At 48.0% G+C, this 17,976-nt stretch overlaps 8 protein-coding genes across 8 annotated transcripts; 5 read left to right on the top strand and 3 right to left on the bottom strand.

Moving 5' to 3' along the window:
* Positions 1–1,617: 1,617 nt before the first annotated feature.
* Positions 1,618–3,739, top strand: F4813DRAFT_251806 (WD40 repeat-like protein). The gene is made up of 5 exons (XM_049240156.1): positions 1,618–1,880; positions 1,990–2,304; positions 2,408–2,642; positions 2,716–3,683; positions 3,735–3,739. The coding sequence occupies exons 2-4, from the start codon at positions 2,081–2,083 to the stop codon at positions 3,598–3,600; spliced, it is 1,344 nt and encodes a 447-aa protein (XP_049095498.1). The 5' UTR covers positions 1,618–1,880; positions 1,990–2,080; the 3' UTR covers positions 3,601–3,683; positions 3,735–3,739.
* On the bottom strand, positions 3,714–5,117 carry F4813DRAFT_251786 (HAD-like protein). Its single transcript, XM_049240155.1, has 2 exons — positions 4,835–5,117; positions 3,714–4,773 (listed from the first exon to the last, which is right to left on the bottom strand). Exons 1-2 carry the CDS (start codon positions 4,849–4,851, stop codon positions 3,828–3,830), a joined length of 963 nt encoding a protein of 320 aa, XP_049095497.1. The 5' UTR covers positions 4,852–5,117; the 3' UTR covers positions 3,714–3,827.
* A 41-nt stretch (positions 5,118–5,158) lies between these two features.
* F4813DRAFT_374123 (uncharacterized protein) lies at positions 5,159–6,786 on the top strand. Its single transcript, XM_049244891.1, has 3 exons — positions 5,159–5,467; positions 5,551–6,183; positions 6,249–6,786. Exons 1-3 carry the CDS (start codon positions 5,348–5,350, stop codon positions 6,363–6,365), a joined length of 870 nt encoding a protein of 289 aa, XP_049095496.1. The 5' UTR covers positions 5,159–5,347; the 3' UTR covers positions 6,366–6,786.
* A 202-nt stretch (positions 6,787–6,988) lies between these two features.
* Positions 6,989–9,407, top strand: F4813DRAFT_251723 (amidase). The gene is made up of 4 exons (XM_049240153.1): positions 6,989–7,911; positions 7,988–8,513; positions 8,602–9,083; positions 9,147–9,407. Exons 1-4 carry the CDS (start codon positions 7,313–7,315, stop codon positions 9,223–9,225), a joined length of 1,686 nt encoding a protein of 561 aa, XP_049095495.1. The 5' UTR covers positions 6,989–7,312; the 3' UTR covers positions 9,226–9,407.
* A 561-nt stretch (positions 9,408–9,968) lies between these two features.
* F4813DRAFT_251727 (RNase P/MRP, p29 subunit) lies at positions 9,969–10,981 on the bottom strand. The gene has a single exon (XM_049240154.1). The coding sequence runs from the start codon at positions 10,871–10,873 to the stop codon at positions 10,169–10,171; it is 705 nt and encodes a 234-aa protein (XP_049095494.1). The 5' UTR covers positions 10,874–10,981; the 3' UTR covers positions 9,969–10,168.
* Positions 10,982–11,521: 540 nt separating this feature from the next.
* F4813DRAFT_383188 (acyltransferase-domain-containing protein) lies at positions 11,522–14,411 on the top strand (the record flags this gene model as incomplete). Its single annotated transcript, XM_049245911.1, has 6 exons — positions 11,522–11,682; positions 11,757–12,133; positions 12,198–12,416; positions 12,474–13,277; positions 13,429–13,886; positions 13,950–14,411. The coding sequence occupies 6 exons, from the start codon at positions 11,522–11,524 to the stop codon at positions 14,409–14,411; spliced, it is 2,481 nt and encodes an 826-aa protein (XP_049095493.1).
* Positions 14,412–14,893: 482 nt separating this feature from the next.
* F4813DRAFT_251645 (putative MFS sugar transporter) lies at positions 14,894–17,003 on the top strand. The gene is made up of 2 exons (XM_049240151.1): positions 14,894–16,062; positions 16,127–17,003. Exons 1-2 carry the CDS (start codon positions 15,226–15,228, stop codon positions 16,871–16,873), a joined length of 1,584 nt encoding a protein of 527 aa, XP_049095492.1. The 5' UTR covers positions 14,894–15,225; the 3' UTR covers positions 16,874–17,003.
* F4813DRAFT_374114 (uncharacterized protein) lies at positions 17,004–17,904 on the bottom strand. Its single transcript, XM_049244890.1, has 2 exons — positions 17,624–17,904; positions 17,004–17,551 (listed from the first exon to the last, which is right to left on the bottom strand). Exons 1-2 carry the CDS (start codon positions 17,691–17,693, stop codon positions 17,133–17,135), a joined length of 489 nt encoding a protein of 162 aa, XP_049095491.1. The 5' UTR covers positions 17,694–17,904; the 3' UTR covers positions 17,004–17,132.
* Positions 17,905–17,976: the final 72 nt, after the last annotated feature.

Below are 17,976 nucleotides of genomic sequence, written 5' to 3'. Positions count from 1 at the left end.
CTCGCCGCGCGGCCGCGGGCCGCCCGCCCCCCCGCCGCCCCCCCCCCCCCCCCCCCCCCCCCCCCCCCCCCCCCCCCCCCCCCCCAGTTAACCAACCATATCCATCAGGGCTGGCCTCCCACGACTCATGCCCTTTTTGGGTGCTGAGCAGGACCCCACCGCCCTAGATATGGTAGCATCCCGCACTCCGTGACAAGTATCTTTTGTCAGAGAAGTGCTTCGGCTTCAGTTGCTTCCAGGAGGAAATTAGACGTACCGAGATTCCGGAGAGCTCTAGCGGATATCCTTTTAGCTATCGTCCGAACAGGGAATATCCGTTTGGATACAAGGTAGGCTGCAACACATAGGCAAAAGTTGCGAAGCGTACGTAGACGTGGGATGACTGGGTGCCAATGTACCGGACCCTGCCAAGCTCTCAAGCAGGGGGCTAACATACCGGTTATGGTTTTATATGCTCTAAACATATGAATCTCTAAGTTAAAATATGGCCGATATATTTATATAACTCGCTAAAGACGGCATGACAGGCTAAAAGTCTGCTTAACTTGGATATCATGTCGGTACGTAGAAGCAAAATATGAGATTGTAAAGGTGGCTGTGAGCGTAGAAGCACTCAGGGCACTTATAACCCGTATCCACAGTTGTTTCGCTGATGTTTGATTGGGATAGTTTTCCGTTTCAACTAACTGTATGATCGAATCTGGGCAAGTCTAGGCAGCGAAACGAACCCCCCCTGCTATTCGGCCTGCGCAAATGATACCGTACCTAATAAGGCAACGTTGATCGAGTACTCGTACCCACCAGCCCTGCAGTGTTAATACATAGCAAAATTAATACCTAGCAACCCAGAGCCATGTCATGAGCCTTATATTTAGTGATTTATGTGCGTGACACGGTGATGGTACGGTATGAGTCCGTAGCTGACTCGCTAATTGCAAGCCACCAAATGTCCTTGTTTAAGCAAATCCGAGAAAAGAGCCGACTTGGACTTTCAGCAGCCAGCCTGCAGGGCGTGATGCAACGTAGGCAATATCATATGATGTTGTCATAAGGTGAAGATACGTCTAAAGCGTCTCTCCGGTATGCAGGCAAGGAGAGAAAAATGCATGGAAATACCTGGATATTGACAAATGCCTTGACAAATGCCCTGCCATATGCGCGCTGCGGGTAACTGCTTGCATCTATCATGTTGTCATTGGGCATTTCTGTGTCACAAGCTGCATTGTTGTATTCTTCTAGGAACGATGATAATTTGCGGGCTTACCGGAGAAATGTGTAGGCCATTGAGCAGAGAAACAGCTGACCTAACAAGTAGGTACCTAGTCATAACTCGTACTTTAATGCCTCTCGAAGCAGCTTATGCTGAGGGAGTTTTAGGACAGACATTCCGCCTACGTGACTGCTCGACAGTCTGTGAATAGTAACGTTCATTTGCTGTAGACTAGTAGTTGCACCGGATGAAAGATATAGTAATAGTAGTAAAACGAATGCAACGCTCTGCTACAGTTATTATACCTAAGGTAGATAGCCACGTGAAGATTAGATGAATTCATCGGGAAGTAGGTTATAAGTTGGTTGGGTAAAACAATGATAACTTTCACGAGGTTTAGCGTCAGGTACACAATACTACATGTAAGCATATATTGAGTTATACCATATCTACCTCACTATCCCACTACCCCACAAACTTCAATAATACTTAGGTACCTATCTTCGATAAGGTATTGTACTGACATTATACCTACAGCGCCCGATGCTGCTGAAGTAATGGCAACTTTTAACGAATACTTTTTTCGTCAATATGCGGCTCGGTTGACAAAGTTACAATATTTGCCTGTTAATAGCCCCAAGTTACTTCATACAGTTACTAACTACCTTAGGTAGGTATATACACACCCTTATTCCCGTCCTGGAGAAGAATATCTATTGTGTACGCCTAAATCGTAATGGTATGCTGAATTGTCGGCCATGACTAAAACAGTTTTCCAGGCAGTCTCCTATTCGTCGCATTGGGTGGTGGTGAATAAGGGGAATAGGCTTCCCATATCAAGCATATCGAGGACCAGCATCTCTTAAAATCATGTCTCAGCACCAGCCTGCACAGCCTAAGTCAGTCCTTCGAGGACATCGTACCCAGGTGCATGTCACTACCTTCGTTAGGAGAAACCAAAGACTGGCGTCTGGTGATGCAGATGGGTTCGTGGTACTCTGGGATCTTACCATCATGCGTCCCCGGGCTGTCTGGCGCGCTCACACAAACGCTATCCTCGGCATATCCGACTGGGGAGACGACAAGATAATCACGTAGGTCTAGTCTCATGTCACAGCATATACTCCTGCTATATCTATCTCCTATTTAAACCTGATTTCGCAATGGGCTGCCACGTGGCTGAGAAGCATCTCTCAGACATGGCAGAGACAACCGCTTGGCAGTATGGAAACTTGGACTCCAAGATGAGATTACTATGAGCACCTCCCTGCCGCTCGACGAATCCGTACTTGAGAGACCACAACCGTGGATACTGCATATACTCTATGTGAATACAATGAACTTTTGTTCTTTTGCGTCCTGCCCTACAGCACCAAATCCTACCCACGACGAGCTCTTCATTGCTGTGCCTAACACGTTGGAGACCGAGGCTGTGAGTCTATTATCTTTTGTTCCTCCCCCTTTTTGGGACATCTTCTGGTGTTTCTGCTCACCCTTCAACGCAGGTTGATATTTTCCAACTTCCAAGCCAGAATCGGCTGTATACCTTTAATATAGGGGGTAAGACGGAGAAGAAAGGCATGGTTATGTGTCTATCCCTATTTTGGCACCAAGGGTATCTGACTCTCGTCGTTGCCTATGAATCCGGCCTTGCAGTAGTCGCGCGACTTAAAAGAGGTGAAACGTGGGACATACTGTACAGAGCACAAATGCATAGTCAACCGGTGCTCTCACTCGATTTAGATCCCCTCGAAGGTTATTTCCTGACTTCTGGTGCTGATGCTATTATCGCAAAGCACCCGGTTCCTACCGCAACTTTCCCTATCCGGGAGTCACAACATCCGGAAAAAACAGTCGATAAGAATGCCGAAGGCTCGAGCTTGTCGCTACTATCAGCTGCACTTTCATCAGAGCCGAAGCCCGAAATACCCCCGAGACAGGAGAAGCTGGCTATTGAAACGAAACCCCTGAAGACTATCAATACTAAACACTCGGGACAGCAAAGCTTGCGCATCCGATCTGACGGCAAGATTTTTGCGACCGCGGGATGGGATTCGAAAGTCCGTGTCTATTCGGCCAAGACCATGTCCGAATTGGCAGTGCTGAAGTGGCACGACGTTGGCTGTTACGCAGTTGCTTTTGCAACGTTAGATGACGGCCAAACATCAGGCTCCCCGAAGCGAGACGATAGCAACGCTGAAGTCAGTGAAGGATCCCAACCCGAAACAGTTGCTCCCAGTACTTCAGATAACCAAAAGCCCACCACGATGATCGCGTCTAAGCTGGGCCAACTCAGCGTTAAGGATCGACGGGTTAAGATGGCGAAAGAGGCCCATTGGTTAGCAGCTGGTAGCAAGGATGGTAAGATTAGCTTATGGGACATCTATTAAGACTCAATTATATTGTCCAACAGAGCTTCACGACGTTAAAGGCGATATATACTCCTAATTGTTTTTCATATCCGCACTATAACGTGAGTAATTAATATCACGGGCATTGCTATGTGGACTAAGCAATGACCTAGGGGTGATGATGGTATATTCGTTCCCATCGTTTTACATGGTCTTAGATCGTCGATCCCAACATGTATTCTATATATACGTCCGCCTTCTAATTCTTATGCTGTCGCAGTTTTGGCGTCCTGGGTAACTAGTTCGTCCTTAGTATCCTCTTTCATAGCCGCATCTAGTTCTGCCTCAGCAGGCGGAACTACTATTCCATATTTTTCATATGGGAAGTTAGTCAGGTCGGTGTAGTAGTCGGCCCATCCGTCGCCAATTTCTCCTAATTGGTGCACATCAACATCGCCCGCCTCACCCATACGTCCAGCTAGGATCTCTGGTTCTCGGCCTTCGTATTCCTTCTTCAGCATTGGGTGAGGGCACCATACTACTCTCATGCCTGCTCGTCTTCCGGCTTCGACTCCTGGGACGCTGTCCTCAAAAACGAGACATTCTTCAGGTGTAATTGGGTTTTCTCCAGCCCCGAGGCTATCATTGATAGTCTTTAGTGCAAGGAGGTAGATATCCGGGAGGGGTTTTCCGCGGCCGGGCTGGATGCGTTTGTCGTCGCCTAGCACCCTTCGATGGGATTCGAATACAGAAAACAATTCGGTCCACTTGGAAGTTTTGACTGTGAAATTGGAAGTAGTGCTGCTTGTCGCTAGCGCAATATGGACTCTTTGCTGTTTCTTTCTACCGCTCTCTCCTTTATCCCCGTTCCTGACGCCTTCTTGATCCTTTATGTCCCACCAGCGTGTCCTCCCCAAGTCTCCAAGCAATTTTTCTACACCTGGTAAAGGCTTTGCGGTGGGAAAGTGTTGCTGCTGCAAAGCAGTAAGCTGGGCGAGGTAGTCGGACTCTTCGATGGGCAGCTGGGCCCATTCATGAAAGAGGGCATTTGCTTCAGGACCCGGTCGGCCTTGTAATCTAGCCTTGATAGACCACGGCAGCGTACTTTTGCCGTACTTTTCGAGGATGAGGTTTATGCAGAGTGTATAAAGATCTTCGGTATCAAGAAGCAAACCGTCCATGTCGAAGAGGCAGGCTCTTATGGGTGGGAAGCTTTAGAGTATAGCTGTTAGTTTTTACTGCCGTAACTAGTTGCGAACGGGGGTTTACTTGCTCTGTGCGAGGCGCCATCGTGTTTGATTATGATATTGAAGAAATGCTATTGTATGTAGTTCGTTTAAAGTGTAGTAACCAAATCTCTTATGGAGATTTTGACTTCAAACGTGATGTTTGATCTCAATGGTCTTAAATGCCGACTATATGCGAATAGGTACCTAACCCCGCCTGGAACATATAGATAGGAGGTACATGTACCTATTCAACCTTCTGTACCTAGGTATTTTCTGATTGAATTTATGGCGGGGCAGTCGCGGGGTATCTCTCCGGCCACGTAAAACAGGGCTGACAGGCACCGAGCCGTAGGTTTCTTCAGGGGTAACCTAAGAGTCTTAGGCTAAGACTCTTATACATGTATGTATTTGCATAATAAGCGGAGTAACCTTGATGCGTGCATATCAGCTACGAATTTAAAGTTTAAGTGTAAGTTAAGATCTTGCGATCGACTCTTCATTATACGTACGGAATCTACCTTCTGGTCTTCAGCTCTCAAGTCTTTCATCGCAAAATTATGGCCGGCTCTCCAGAGACGACGGAGAAGAAATCTAATAAAACTACGATACATAATGCAAACGAAGACGCCGAAGACGAGTTGACAGCCCCCGAAAGGTTTCCGCCCGAGGAAGAAGCTGTACGTGTATCTTTTATCTGTACATGAAACATATATTTTCTGGCATTTTCGTCTGATTATATTATGTCTATCCCATTCTATAGAGCCTTTTAGGGGAATCCAACGATAAAAAGTTCGAAGCGAACGCGCTGTTTGCCTCAGCCAAGTACGAGAATGCTATTACGAAATACGAAGAAGCTACTTCAGTTTGTCCACATTATTTAGACTACGAGCTTGCCGTATTAAAATCCAACATTGCCGCATGCCATCTGAAACTCGAGCAATGGAAGGAAGCTATCAAGGCAGCTACCGATTCCATTAACGGCTTGGATCGCCTAGAAAAAGCCGAAGCTAGCCAAAAGGAGGACGAAGAAAAGCAAAAGGAACCAAACGTTGAAGAAGATGAAGTTGAAGAGGAAATCGTCAGCTCAGGGGCTCAAAAAAGTGCTCCCGCTGCAAAGGAGGAAACCACCGCTGAGGTTGAGAGGCAGAAAAGGCGTAATGACATCCTTAGAATTCGAGCGAAAGCTTTGATGAGACGAGCTAAGGCAAGGAGCGAACTCGGGGGATGGTCGAATCTATCTAGTGCTGAAGAAGATTACAAGACTCTATCGACCATGGCAAATCTCAGTGCTGCGGACAGGAAGATTGTTCAAACGCAATTAATAATCCTTCCTTCAAGAACGAAGGCGGCCCAAGAGAAGGAGATGTCAGAGATGTGGGGGAAGTTGAAGGACGTAAGTAACGATCGCCGAATAAAAGCGTGTCTCGTTGGGTTTAGTTGCTGATCAAATACGTACAGCTTGGAAACGGAATATTGAAGCCTTTTGGTCTCAGTACGGACAATTTCAACATGGTAAAAGACGAGAAGACCGGCGGTTACAGCATGAACTTCTCTCAGAACGGCGCGAGTCAATAATACAGATCCTGGTGTTACACACCGCCATAATATTAATACTGAGCCCTACCCCTGGGCCTGAACGTGTAAGATTGATTTCAGATTCTAAAGTTGTTAATAATTTCAAGGGCAAAGTATTTGCCGCATCATGTGCTTAGTGATCTTTCTGTTTCCTTTTGTCCTTTGGTGGATTGCTCCCAACTGAACTAGCAAGGCTCTATTTTCCTCTATCAAACCAACATCACCATTCTAGATTCCATATTTCTTGTCATTGACACATAAATTCAGGGGAGCAACAAATGTCGTGATAAATTCATGCCCAACAGCATATTTGCTCATAGCCATTAATAAGCGGGTTTATATTTCACCCTTAGACTATCTCATCTAGTTTACGGCGAAGCCTGCTTCTCATGAACTAGTAAGGAGCACGACGCCCGGTCATGTAATAAATATAATTAAGATGACCAATAAGAAGCTCTACCATATATCTACGATACTTACTATGCTGAATCTAGCCCCACCATAGGTCCCATACAAGAGCGTTAGTGTTACGTCTGGTTAGATGAGACGACATGGTAGGACATGTTTATCTTCACCGGGCTTTATGTAAGTGATCGAGGTCCCCGTAATCCGGCTTATACTACGAAAGTTGTTAAACGACTCTACCGTCCGGACCCGGCCTTTTACATGGGGTTGACTTATCGTACACTTGGCTGCGTCGTATCGCTATCTTATGGAACATCTCCGCAGCTAAGACGTATAGTAACCACACATACGCTGATAAACCTATTGGATCATCTATCACCCGCATGGCTTATCGCAAAGTAGGAGACTATTATACATTCTTTGGTATCCCAAGATAGAATTCGAGTTGGAGTACAGCTCATAGTCAGAAGCACCCGGAAATCTAGTACATATATCTTACACTCAAACAGCAAAACAATTCATTATCAAAACCCATCGCTAATATGGCTCCAGCCACGGTCACGATTGCTAACGGAGCAACATGGCAAGACGTAGCAGCCGATCGCCAACAGCACAGGGACGCGACAATCGCAGAAGTCAGCCCGCCGGTACCGGATGTACGCCAGGAAGACATCCCTCTTAATACTACAGGAATCCCGAAGAAACTTCTGACAAAGCAGGAAATCGAAATCACTAACATAGATGCCGAAAATCTTGTCAAGAAGATAACCTCAGGCGAATGGAGCTCGACAGCAGTAACCAATGCTTTCCTGCGACGTGCTGGCCTCGCACAGAAACTCACGAACAGTATCACGGAATTGTTGTCTAAACGAGCTTTGTCCAAAGCGGCCGAGCTGGACCAGTACCTGGCTACTAACAAGAAGCCTATTGGCCCGCTTCATGGCATTCCGATCAGTGTTAAGGAGCATATCGCCATTAAGGGTGAAGACCTAAATGCCGGGTTCGTAGGCTGGGTCGGCCGAGTCGCTGAGGAGGACGCGTTGATCATTCAGTATCTGGAGAGCGCTGGGGCGGTGATCTTCGCGAGAACGACTGAGCCGCAGACTTTGATGCAAATTGAGACGGAGAGTAATCTATACGGGTAAGACACAGTTACACTAATACTATCATGATGAATGCTTATAAAGATGGTATCTCATTCGCTAACAATTGCCAAGAATTACCGTAAATCCCTACAACACAACCTTAAGTTCCGGGGGCTCGTCCGGCGGAGAAGGCGCACTGATCGGGCTCCGAGGCTCGATCCTTGGAATCGGAACAGACATTGGCGGGTCTATTCGCGTTCCCGCAGCCAGCAACGGGCTCTTTGGCTTCAAGCCTACCACTCTACGATTACCAACCGACGGCTGGTCCGCCGCCATGGCGGGCACTGAGTCTATCCTTGGCACCACTGGTCCTATCTCAACCAGCCTCGAGGGTCTCCGGGTTTTTACCAAGTCCATTATCGACCAGAAGCCCTGGCTGAAGCAACCGAGTCTGATCGGCTTGGACTGGAGAGACTCGGCGCAGTATTATCCGGATCGAAAACTTAGGGTGGGCGTTATTTATAACGACGGTGTTGTAAGGCCACATCCGCCTGTGCTTAGGGCGCTAAATGAACTTGTGGGAAAACTGCAGAAGAGCCCAGATATTGAGGTTGTGGAGTGGAAGCCGTGGAAACATGATTTGGCATGGTCTATCATCGTGCGTCTTATCCTCCTTCATAACAGGACAGCTCGTATTAGCTATCCCTTGTGATAGGTACCTAACATAGTTACTAACCCCAATACAGGCAAAGCTCTACTTCGCCGACGGCGGCGCCGACGTGAAAAAAGCCGTCGATTCCTCCGGGGAGCCCTGGTGCCCCCTGGCCAAATTCATCCTCCACGAAAACCCGCACGTAACCTCCCACACGATCCCCACGCTCTGGGACGCCGTGTCCGAGCGCGACGCCTACCGCACCGCGTACGCGAACCTCTGGAACGCGCACCCCGTCGACGTAATCCTGTCACCCGCAGGCCCTGGCGTCGCGACTAAACACGGCACCGGCCGCTACTGGGGATACACCGCACAGTGGAATCTGCTCGATTACCCGGCCATTGTGTTTCCTACGACTGATGCTGTGGGGGATGCTGCGCGCGAGGGCGAGTATGAGTACCCGGAGGGTTATGAGCCACTAGGCGATATAGATGAGTACGTGTATGGGTTGTGGAAGGAGCATGGCGCGGAGGGATATAAGGATGCGCCGATTTCGTTGCAGCTTGTTGGACGGAGGTGAGTGGACCAGGTATTCCCCCTTTCATTCATTGATGGTTGGACTAACGTGTGCGTCTATAGGTTTGACGATGAGAAGCTATTTAGGGCTGCGCAGATTCTACTCGAGGAAGCTGGGTTGCCGGCTGCTGTTCCCGCGTAGGGTGGCTGTTGGGTCGAGGGCTGATCTATCTTGAGCTTAATGCAAGCTTTTCTTCTCAAATATGTAGTAGTTTTATATTTATGGCTTAGCTACTTAGCAAAATGGTATGCTAAATATTAAGGGGCCCTGGTTTTGGGCTTTGAAATGAATATGTTTTGTAGTTGACGTAGCTCAGAGTCCTACATAATGTTGACCTCAATGAACATAGACTTCTGGTGCTTTGGAATTAAACGGGGATCCGATGAAGAAAAAAGTTTACTTATTTTAACTCACGATAGGATGCTGGATGTATAAGGACCAGTTCGACTGGGACTTTAAGAGCCGTGACAATTGTTTGACATAGGTAGGTAGGTAGAGATGACGACTACCGACCATTCGCGAATTTCTGTTCCGTCAAGTAAAAATTACACATTCTATTAATATAAACGTGAAACGTGGGACTGGTATTCATCGTCTGTTTACCCAGTTGCCGTTTTGCTCTTGGTAAGTAGACTCTTGACCTTCCTCGCTTCGTGGTTCTAGAGCCAAGGGAATACTCAAACATTGTTGGTTAAATGTCCTTTAGCACACTATTTTAGTTTGACGACTCTTACTTCTTCACGAGCGATGAAGTAATCTGTCGTTCAACGGATATATAATATTTTCCGTCTAATGAAGCCCGGCAGTGGTTGATGCAAGAAATTGATAGCCGGATGGCGCTCCAAGAAGTCGATGTATACTTTTGCATATTGTCGTCTGCTTGATGCGCCTTCGCTCGGGCATACCTCATGCCTATTTCGAAGATCCCTCGAGCTTGGGATATCATTGAATCTTTACAATGGTAGTAGCGTAGGCGCACAAAATAACTTAGGGTGATGACCTTATCGCACGGTTTTGTGCACTTGAAGGCTTAATTCATGTGGGTGTATGATATAACTGTTCGAAATCCAATCAATATTGGTTCTCAAAGCTTTTCCAGGAAATGCGGCTTGAACTTCTTGTTCGCGCGATCAGCCGACCGGTACTGAAACTGATCCCCGTGGATCTCGAAGGTAAAGGGTTTCCGGTCCGAGGCCGAGGCTATAGTATGCTCTTGCTGCAATGGAGGGACGCTGACGCGAAACATAGTTCCCTCCTTTGGTACAGTTTTTATCTGGTCCTTCGCAGTAATAATTTCAAAGACGAAGCGCGCATCTTTGATCACAATCCCTTGTATGCCAACGCGACTAGGACAATTACTACGCGACACTTCCACCTTGGCACCATGGAAGTCGGCAGCACTTAGTTTGGCTGCAGCGCCCTGCCCCCCAGTGTATAGCTCGCTACCAAGCACCTCGCGGATGTAGCCTAGCCATAGCTGGTTCAGCGGCTCGAATACGGCATATTTCTGACCTGATTTGGGAACGTCGTAGAGACCAAGCTTCCGTCGCTGTCGTGCTGATAGAGGTTTCGACTTTAAGGCTTTCAAGCGTTTTTGCTTCTCGACTCGGGTCCTGCGTCGAGCGTCGCGGGCGTTGGACGGAGGTGGGGAGGTGGGCTTAAGGAAAAGAGGCCTGTGTTGGATCTTATCGGAGTAGATGCGGGTTACACTGTCGGGACTATGAGCCCGCGAGAGAAGTTCGTGGGTCAAGGATTGGTTGTTGCTGTTATTAGTATTGTTTGATGCCATGTTGTCGTTGTCCGCATCGTATCTCGATCCAGCATTAGTGAAGCTGTAGGTTGTTCCAATGTTTGCGATCGGGTAGGTAGGTACCTACCTATATATTATGGCTGAAGGCATGACAAAAGTTAAAATGTTAATTGGATTGAAAGATGTCGCCTATCGATAAAGCTCTAGATTAGGTACCGGGTGGATGCTTACTTGCATTAGCTGAGTGGCGTCAGGGCTGCAGGCGACTCACATGCCCTAAAGCCTCGGTATTAACCGGCTTCTAGCTCCAGCGCGTTACATGCCCTGTTATGTAGGTACCTACCCACCTACATGCCTTCCTCATTGTAGTCGGCTTAAAGCACATTGCTTACCTCTTTTAGCTACACCTTCCTTTGCGAATCCTTCCTTTGCGAATCCTTATTCACTTATATCATTCAAAAAGAAATTATTTGAAATGACACCCGATTGACGCTTATGGATCGGAATATTCAAACATCGCCATTAGTTCTTGTCTGTAGCAGCTAGACTAGATACGTGTCCGGTCGACCATGCTCGTAGCATGTAATGCTCTATACTTCTAAATTGCTGAGATACCCTCGGCCGTAGCGAATGCGAAAACCACCTATTCTTTCGATTTTGTAGTCGCATCTCAATAATCATAACATCATGGCCCAAGACGACTATCCTACGCGCGACTCGGCGCCCGATCTCCAGATACTAGGCGATCAGATCACCCTTCAACCGAGGAGTTATGTTGAAGCTCGCCGTCATGACGACCAGGAGCCCTTAATGCACAACATGGCTCGCTTCCGCTCTGAACCTCTACAGTATGCTACCTAGACCTATGCTCTCATTATTACGCAATACAGAAACTCTAATTCCTGGTCTTTTGCTTGTCTAGGTTCCTGCGCGAAGTGTCCCTGTACGTCTCCGGCACGGGATGGCGAGCTTATGACAACTTCATCGGACAACCTATATTCTATTCTGGCTTCTCCGAGAAGATGAAGAACGCCGTTGTATCTGCGCCGCTCCTGCAGACCCGCATATCTCAACTGGCCGATAAGAGATTGGAGGTTGAGGAGAAGGAAGGTTGGCTTAATAAGGATGATAAAGATTTCGTTACCAAAAAGGCTCAAAGGCGGTCCATTATAGAGTCAAGCATTCAAGAGGTTGCGGAAAAGATGACCAACGACATGATTTGCAAGTTTGAGAGCAAGACGTTTATTAGAGGCGCATATTATCTGGTTACCCAACTGCTCACCCGAGCGTACCATCAGGGTGGGTATTTCAATGATCTTGAGCTTTTGGACGTATGCATGTGTCATGTTAACCAGATGAGCAGGAATACATGTTTCCAGCGAAGAAGTTTTACGGTTGAGAAAGGTGGCCGAGATAGCGGAGAAAAAGAAGCAGAGCATCATCTTTCTACCATCCCATCGATCCCATGTTGATTATGTTTCCATGCAACTAATCTGCTACCGGCTGGGCTTGGAGCTTCCCGTTGTTGTTGCGGGTGACAATTTGAATATGCCAGTCGTTGGGAGCTTTTTACAGCATGCAGGTGAGTGCATATGCAATACTACTTCGTGTTCCAATATCCAAATACTTATTATCCAAGGCGCGATGTGGATTCGGCGGTCATTCGGCAACGACACTTTATACACCACTCTTGTACAAGCCTATATAGATACCTTACTTCAGGGGGGATATAATTTCGAGTGTTTCATCGAAGGCGGACGCTCCAGGACAGGAAAACTCCTCCCTCCAAAATTTGGTATTCTAAGCTTTGTACTCGATAGTTTATTGTCAGGTCGGGTCGAAGACGCCATAATATGCCCGGTTAGCACCCAATATGACAAGGTCATCGAAACGGAAGGCTATGTAACAGAACTACTCGGCGTTCCAAAGAAAAAAGAGAATCTGGCTGATTTCCTAAGCGGTGGCTCGTCCGTTTTATCATTGCGATTAGGGAGGGTCGATGTCCGTTTTCACGAACCATGGAGTTTACGCAAATATATCGACGACCAGCTAACCAAACTCACCAAATCTCCCGAAACATTGAACCTAGATCTTAAGACCCCAGAGAATGCTACTCTCAAACAAAGACTACTCCGAACAATGGGGTACAAGGTCCTATCGGATATTAACGATGTATCTGTAGTGATGCCTACGGCGTTGATCGGCACGGTGCTGCTTACCCTTAGAGGCCGTGGTGTGGGCAAGTCAGAACTTGTGAGACGGATCGAATGGCTCATCGCGCGAGTAGGGGCAAAGGGAGGCCGTGTTGCACATTTTGGAAATTCCCCCTTATCCGACGTTATAGAGCGAGGATTAGATGTCCTAGGGAAAGATCTCGTCGGTGTCGTGCAGGGTCTAGCAGAGCCAACATACTATGCCGTGGATAGATTTCAACTCTCCTTTTGTAAGTTATCTATCAAGTCGTTCCTTTTTCACTCTAGCCATTCCAGAGAGTCGCGACTCCCTAAGAAAACCCATGCCAGAATTTCTATTCATAATATATGCACAGGAGTCGCTTTGCTAGCTATTGCAAGGGAAGTACTAATATATTACAGACCGCAATATGACTATCCATTTATTCACTTCGGAAGCGCTCATAAGTGCTAGCATGTACACGCGCGTTAAATTAGGCGGAGGGCCGGCTCATCAGGAAATATCTTATGATGCTTTACGGAATCAAGTATTATTCCTCTCATCGCTATTCCGTGGAGAGTTCATCTTCCCAGGTGAGGGACTGGCTGTGAACTTGGAGAAGACTTTAGTCGGACTAGAAGATGACCGTGTTCTCAACCTCAAGAGAGACGAACAGGGTAACATCTTGAGCATTGGGCTTGCAGATGAAGAGAGGGTCGCTGGAAGAGAAAACTACGATTTCTATTGCTTCCTAATATGGCCATTCATTGAGTCCACCTGGCTTGCCGCTGTCTCATTGATGGGCCTTACTCCTCCCCTCGGGCAGCAGGACGGTGGTGTTTGGGTTGAAGTTGCCAAGGCACACAACACAGCGCAGTTGGTAAGCAACTCGTCGGATTGTTATATTGAACCGAAATATTGAAACTAACAATCATAATCATAGCTTGGTAAAACCCTCTATCATCAAGGCGACTTGAGCTATTTCGAGGCGGTGAATAAAGAAACATTGAAGAATTCGTACCAACGATTCGAAGAAGAAGGTATTATCTACGTGGTCAAATCAAAGGGCTCAAAGGTAGCCCCTCGTTTGCGTCTCGCCTCCGAATGGATGCCGTCTCGCGACCCTGCCAAGTCAGGTGCCCTGCAGCCGTCGGGAAGACTGTGGAACTTCATTGAACGCATTGCCTCTAGCAGGCGTGAAGGCAAGAACCGAAGAGACGGTGCCACAGTCAGCACTCGAGTCCTACGACTCGCAGAAACGCTAGGCGCAAAGCTGTTCGAAGGAGCAGTTAATCCACAAAGCCAAGCCGAGGCGAAATTAAATAATGAAGAAGCAGCGAAACTCAAGAAAGCTGTTAAGGCGGAAAGGAGGAAACGGCGGTTGGAGGGTAGGGCACGTTTGTGATAGCGTGCTATGTGTACATCTGATGTAAGCTTGATACCAACTGCATGTGTAAATGGCAATGGAACGAGTATTAATGGAGAGAATTACACTGTCCTATATCGGTAGATGGGTGAAGGGAGCCAACCACTGCCACCTCTCGGCCGGTATTACCGTATTTCTAATCGAGTATGCAGGAAGACTGAAGATTGACACATCGCACCGATAAGTTTCAACGGTCCGGTTTAAAATTTGAACTGTTTGCCCTCCATTTACTGGAATAAGAATCGGTCTGCAAGAATACCCACACCACTCCATGGGATCAACACCAACTGCATTATACATATATCAAAGTTTCCGGGAGTCTCTACCCGCATGTATAATAGGGTGGAACGCAGCCCAACAAACATTGATCCATGCGCAAATAGGACAGCGGCCGATAAACGCAGATTCTAGGCCTTGGCCGGCATATAAAGAGACACAGAGGAATGCAGGGGGCCCTCCGGCACTCCTCCGAAGGAGGGTGGATACCCAAGCTACCGGGGCCACGGGGATCGTGATAGGGATATACACATTATTAATCCACCGCACCACGTCTGGATGGGGACAGGGAATAGCACATGTGATGTGCGGGGGAGTCAACCGTCCCCAACCTGTACTGGAATGGTCTCGAGCTTGAAGGTGAGTACCCAGGTAGTAAGTATGAATTATCGTATACCTGGTATAAATGGCAGTTGGACTCGAAGCAGACCTTCCCCCTTCCTCTCCCCTCCCCTCCCCCTATACCATTCGGCATTGTAAAGCAAGTGACTAAGTATCCCAAGCTACGATCGCGGTCATGACCTTGTCGTCATCTACTCACCCCTATTTTGCACCTCGGTACGTGATAGCCGCCCTTGCTGTCTCGCTAGGTGGCCTGGTCAATGGCTACGATACCGGGTCTATCGGTGCCATCACGCACATGCAGCAGTTCACGGATTCCGTGGGCGAGCTCTCGGCTACCATGCTGGGTATCACGGTCTCGATGATCATGCTGACGGGCACCCTACCGTCCCTGTTTGCCGGGCACTTCGCTGACAAGTTTGGGCGTCTCACAATCATCATCCCGGGCGCGATCCTATTCGGCATCGGAGCTCTAGTCCAAGGCCTAGCTCACGGCTTGGCCCAGTTCATTGCCGGCAGGGCGATCGCCGGGTTCGGCCAGGGCATCTTTCTTAGCAATATCAACGTATATATCTGCGAGATCGCGCCGATGCGATGGCGCGGTACGCTAACTGGACTGCCGCAGTTTATGGCTACTGCTGGTGTCTGCGCCGGCTACTTCACTTGCTACGGGACTGTCAATATAAAATCTGACATGGCTTGGCGTGTGCCGTATATCCTCCAATGCGCCTTTTCCGCCGTTCTCGCTTGGAGTTGCCTTTTGCTTCCTGACTCCCCGCGCTGGCTCATGCTGCAGGGGAGGCAAGCTGATGCGCGTCGGGCTCTAGAAAAGCTCGACTTCAATATGGCTGAAGCCGAACGAGATTTCCTCATCGTTACTGAACAGTCGCCTAGTCTTACGCCGTGGCAGGGTATTATGCTTTTGTTCAAGAGGGGATATCGCGCCCGCACAATTCTGGCCCTGTTTATCCTTGGGATGGTTCAACTGTCTGGTATCGATGGCGTGCTCTATGTAAGTATTCTTCTCCTATTTAATAAATTCCTACGCGTTATACGTAGCGTACTGACGTCTTCAGTACGCTCCCATCCTTTTCGAACAAGCCGGCATATCATCAGAGAACGCATCATTCCTCGCTTCAGGCCTTTCATCTATTCTCATGCTTATCGTCTCTATCCCGGCTTTCTTACTAGCCGACAAATGGGGGCGCCGAACCTCCGCTATCAGCGGCGGTATCACATTGGCAACGTGCATGTTCCTAATGGGTAGTCTTTATGCTGCCGACGTAGTCCACCCCTACGGCGTCGCCAGGTGGTTTGTCATCATCGCTGTCTTCGTTTTCAGTCTTACGTATTGCGCTACCTGGGGCATCGTAGGTAAGATTTATGCCAGCGAGATCCAGCCGGGCCACACGCGAGCAGCAGCTAATTGTGTTGCCATGGGCCTGTGCTTTGGAACAAATTTCCTGGTAGCTATCTGCACGCCAATCCTCTTAGAAGCATCTGCCTTCGGCGCCTACTTCTTGTTCGGCGGCCTCGCAATGGCTACTGTGGGTGTGCTCGCCTTCTACATGCCTGAAACCCGCGGTCGGTCGCTCGAAAATATCCAAGAAGCATTCCACCGACCTGCTGCGATGAGTAGCTTGACGCAACTTTTGAAACCGCTCGGTTTTGGGGCGAGGCGGAGGAACTATCCAATTGCTCATGAGTTGGCGGCAGGCGAAGAGACTGAGGTAGAGCTCAGCGATGCAACGGAAGCGGTTGCTGCTAGTGCTGTCTCGGTCGAGGCTGTGCCTAGAGCTCTAAGGCTCGACGTTTTGGTATAGATTTTATGAGTCTTTTTCGCTCAATTAGGGGTATATATATCGTTTAATGCTAGATATTGCCTATTGTCGATCAGGATACACAAACATCCTACTAGTAAGTTATATAGAAAGCAATCAATTGGTATAATTACGACGATATAACCCAAATTCCCCCTATCACTGTGGCCTATTTAATATTATAATATAAAGTACAGAGTGATCATAGCTTCCTACCTCTCGCTTTGGTCTTTTCCTTCTGCCATATCGGAAGCTCCCGTAATCACTGTAGGAGATTCCATAACCCCAGAGCAGCCCCAACCAGCGGCATAAAGATTCGAACACCATTCAACTTTCCCCATAAATCAATCAGATGTCGGACAGCCTCTTGACTCAGCTGCTTGCCCGTGCCCGAGTTAGCCGTGATCATCTTGCTATTGATCCTGCCGATGAAGATCACCGTGAAGGGGATGAGCAATAAATTCGACAGTGCCCCGGCCGCATACCCCCTCCATTCAAGCCCACGCTTATGATGCCGGGAGGCTAGGTAGAAGTAGTTCAGCGCAATTGCCGCACCCTTCGTTGGCAGGTAGTACATTCCTCTAGTGAACTGTAGATACCATCCCCTTAGAAGACCCTCTGCTGTAGTCCCACTATGGAGGACTGCCGGTACGGCACAGATCGACAGCGCAGTGATATTGCCTAGGTGAAGCATTGCTCTATTAGCGTCCCATTATTTATTATATTTCGCTTATATCCCTCGTACCAACATACCTGATATCCATGCGGATCCCAAGATGCCACCTGTGGCTGCGAGTGTCAGGGGTGTTGATAGGAAGGGCATTTCGGGAACAGGTAGTTGGGTTTAGTATAATAATATTTCAGACGGGTAAATAATCATGAAATAATTCGCTCCAAACAAAATATGAAGCTTTCTTTATGGTCAGCCAAGTACCTACTTAAGCTTCCCGAGGACTCAAATCAAGGGTATGGGGATCGAATAATACAAAGTAGTATACACAAATTTTGGCCCTAACTTCTATTCTTCAACCTTGCTTACCTCGGTGTCGAGAGGTGAATTTATTGTAAAGCTCGGACAAGTTGAATTCTCCGCGCCAGTCCGAGAA

The sequence above is a fragment of the Daldinia decipiens genome, assembly GCF_022478715.1.
Source record: "Daldinia decipiens strain CBS 113046 unplaced genomic scaffold F4813scaffold_46, whole genome shotgun sequence".
In the NCBI taxonomy this organism is placed as follows: domain Eukaryota; kingdom Fungi; phylum Ascomycota; class Sordariomycetes; order Xylariales; family Hypoxylaceae; genus Daldinia; species Daldinia decipiens.
Note: the sequence above shows the minus strand (reverse complement) of the source record. Positions and strands in the feature narration are given on the sequence as shown.

Excerpts from the sequence above, each read along its gene's own strand:
- F4813DRAFT_251806 (XM_049240156.1), top strand. The coding sequence starts at position 2,081 with ATGTCTCAGCACCAGCCTGCACAGCCTAAGTCAGTCCTTCGAGGACAT. Across the intron at positions 2,305-2,407 it reads GGAGACGACAAGATAATCAC|ACATGGCAGAGACAACCGCT; the intron begins GTAGGTCTAGTC and ends AGCATCTCTCAG. Across the intron at positions 2,643-2,715 it reads ACACGTTGGAGACCGAGGCT|GTTGATATTTTCCAACTTCC; the intron begins GTGAGTCTATTA and ends CCTTCAACGCAG.
- F4813DRAFT_374123 (XM_049244891.1), top strand. The coding sequence starts at position 5,348 with ATGGCCGGCTCTCCAGAGACGACGGAGAAGAAATCTAATAAAACTACG. Across the intron at positions 5,468-5,550 it reads TTCCGCCCGAGGAAGAAGCT|AGCCTTTTAGGGGAATCCAA; the intron begins GTACGTGTATCT and ends CCCATTCTATAG. Across the intron at positions 6,184-6,248 it reads TGTGGGGGAAGTTGAAGGAC|CTTGGAAACGGAATATTGAA; the intron begins GTAAGTAACGAT and ends AAATACGTACAG.
- F4813DRAFT_251723 (XM_049240153.1), top strand. The coding sequence starts at position 7,313 with ATGGCTCCAGCCACGGTCACGATTGCTAACGGAGCAACATGGCAAGAC. Across the intron at positions 7,912-7,987 it reads ACGGAGAGTAATCTATACGG|AATTACCGTAAATCCCTACA; the intron begins GTAAGACACAGT and ends ACAATTGCCAAG. Across the intron at positions 8,514-8,601 it reads ATTTGGCATGGTCTATCATC|GCAAAGCTCTACTTCGCCGA; the intron begins GTGCGTCTTATC and ends ACCCCAATACAG.
- F4813DRAFT_251727 (XM_049240154.1), bottom strand. The coding sequence starts at position 10,873 with ATGGCATCAAACAATACTAATAACAGCAACAACCAATCCTTGACCCAC.
- F4813DRAFT_251645 (XM_049240151.1), top strand. The coding sequence starts at position 15,226 with ATGACCTTGTCGTCATCTACTCACCCCTATTTTGCACCTCGGTACGTG. Across the intron at positions 16,063-16,126 it reads GTATCGATGGCGTGCTCTAT|TACGCTCCCATCCTTTTCGA; the intron begins GTAAGTATTCTT and ends TGACGTCTTCAG.
- F4813DRAFT_374114 (XM_049244890.1), bottom strand. The coding sequence starts at position 17,693 with ATGCCCTTCCTATCAACACCCCTGACACTCGCAGCCACAGGTGGCATC. Across the intron at positions 17,552-17,623 it reads GGGATCCGCATGGATATCAG|GCAATATCACTGCGCTGTCG; the intron begins GTATGTTGGTAC and ends TGCTTCACCTAG.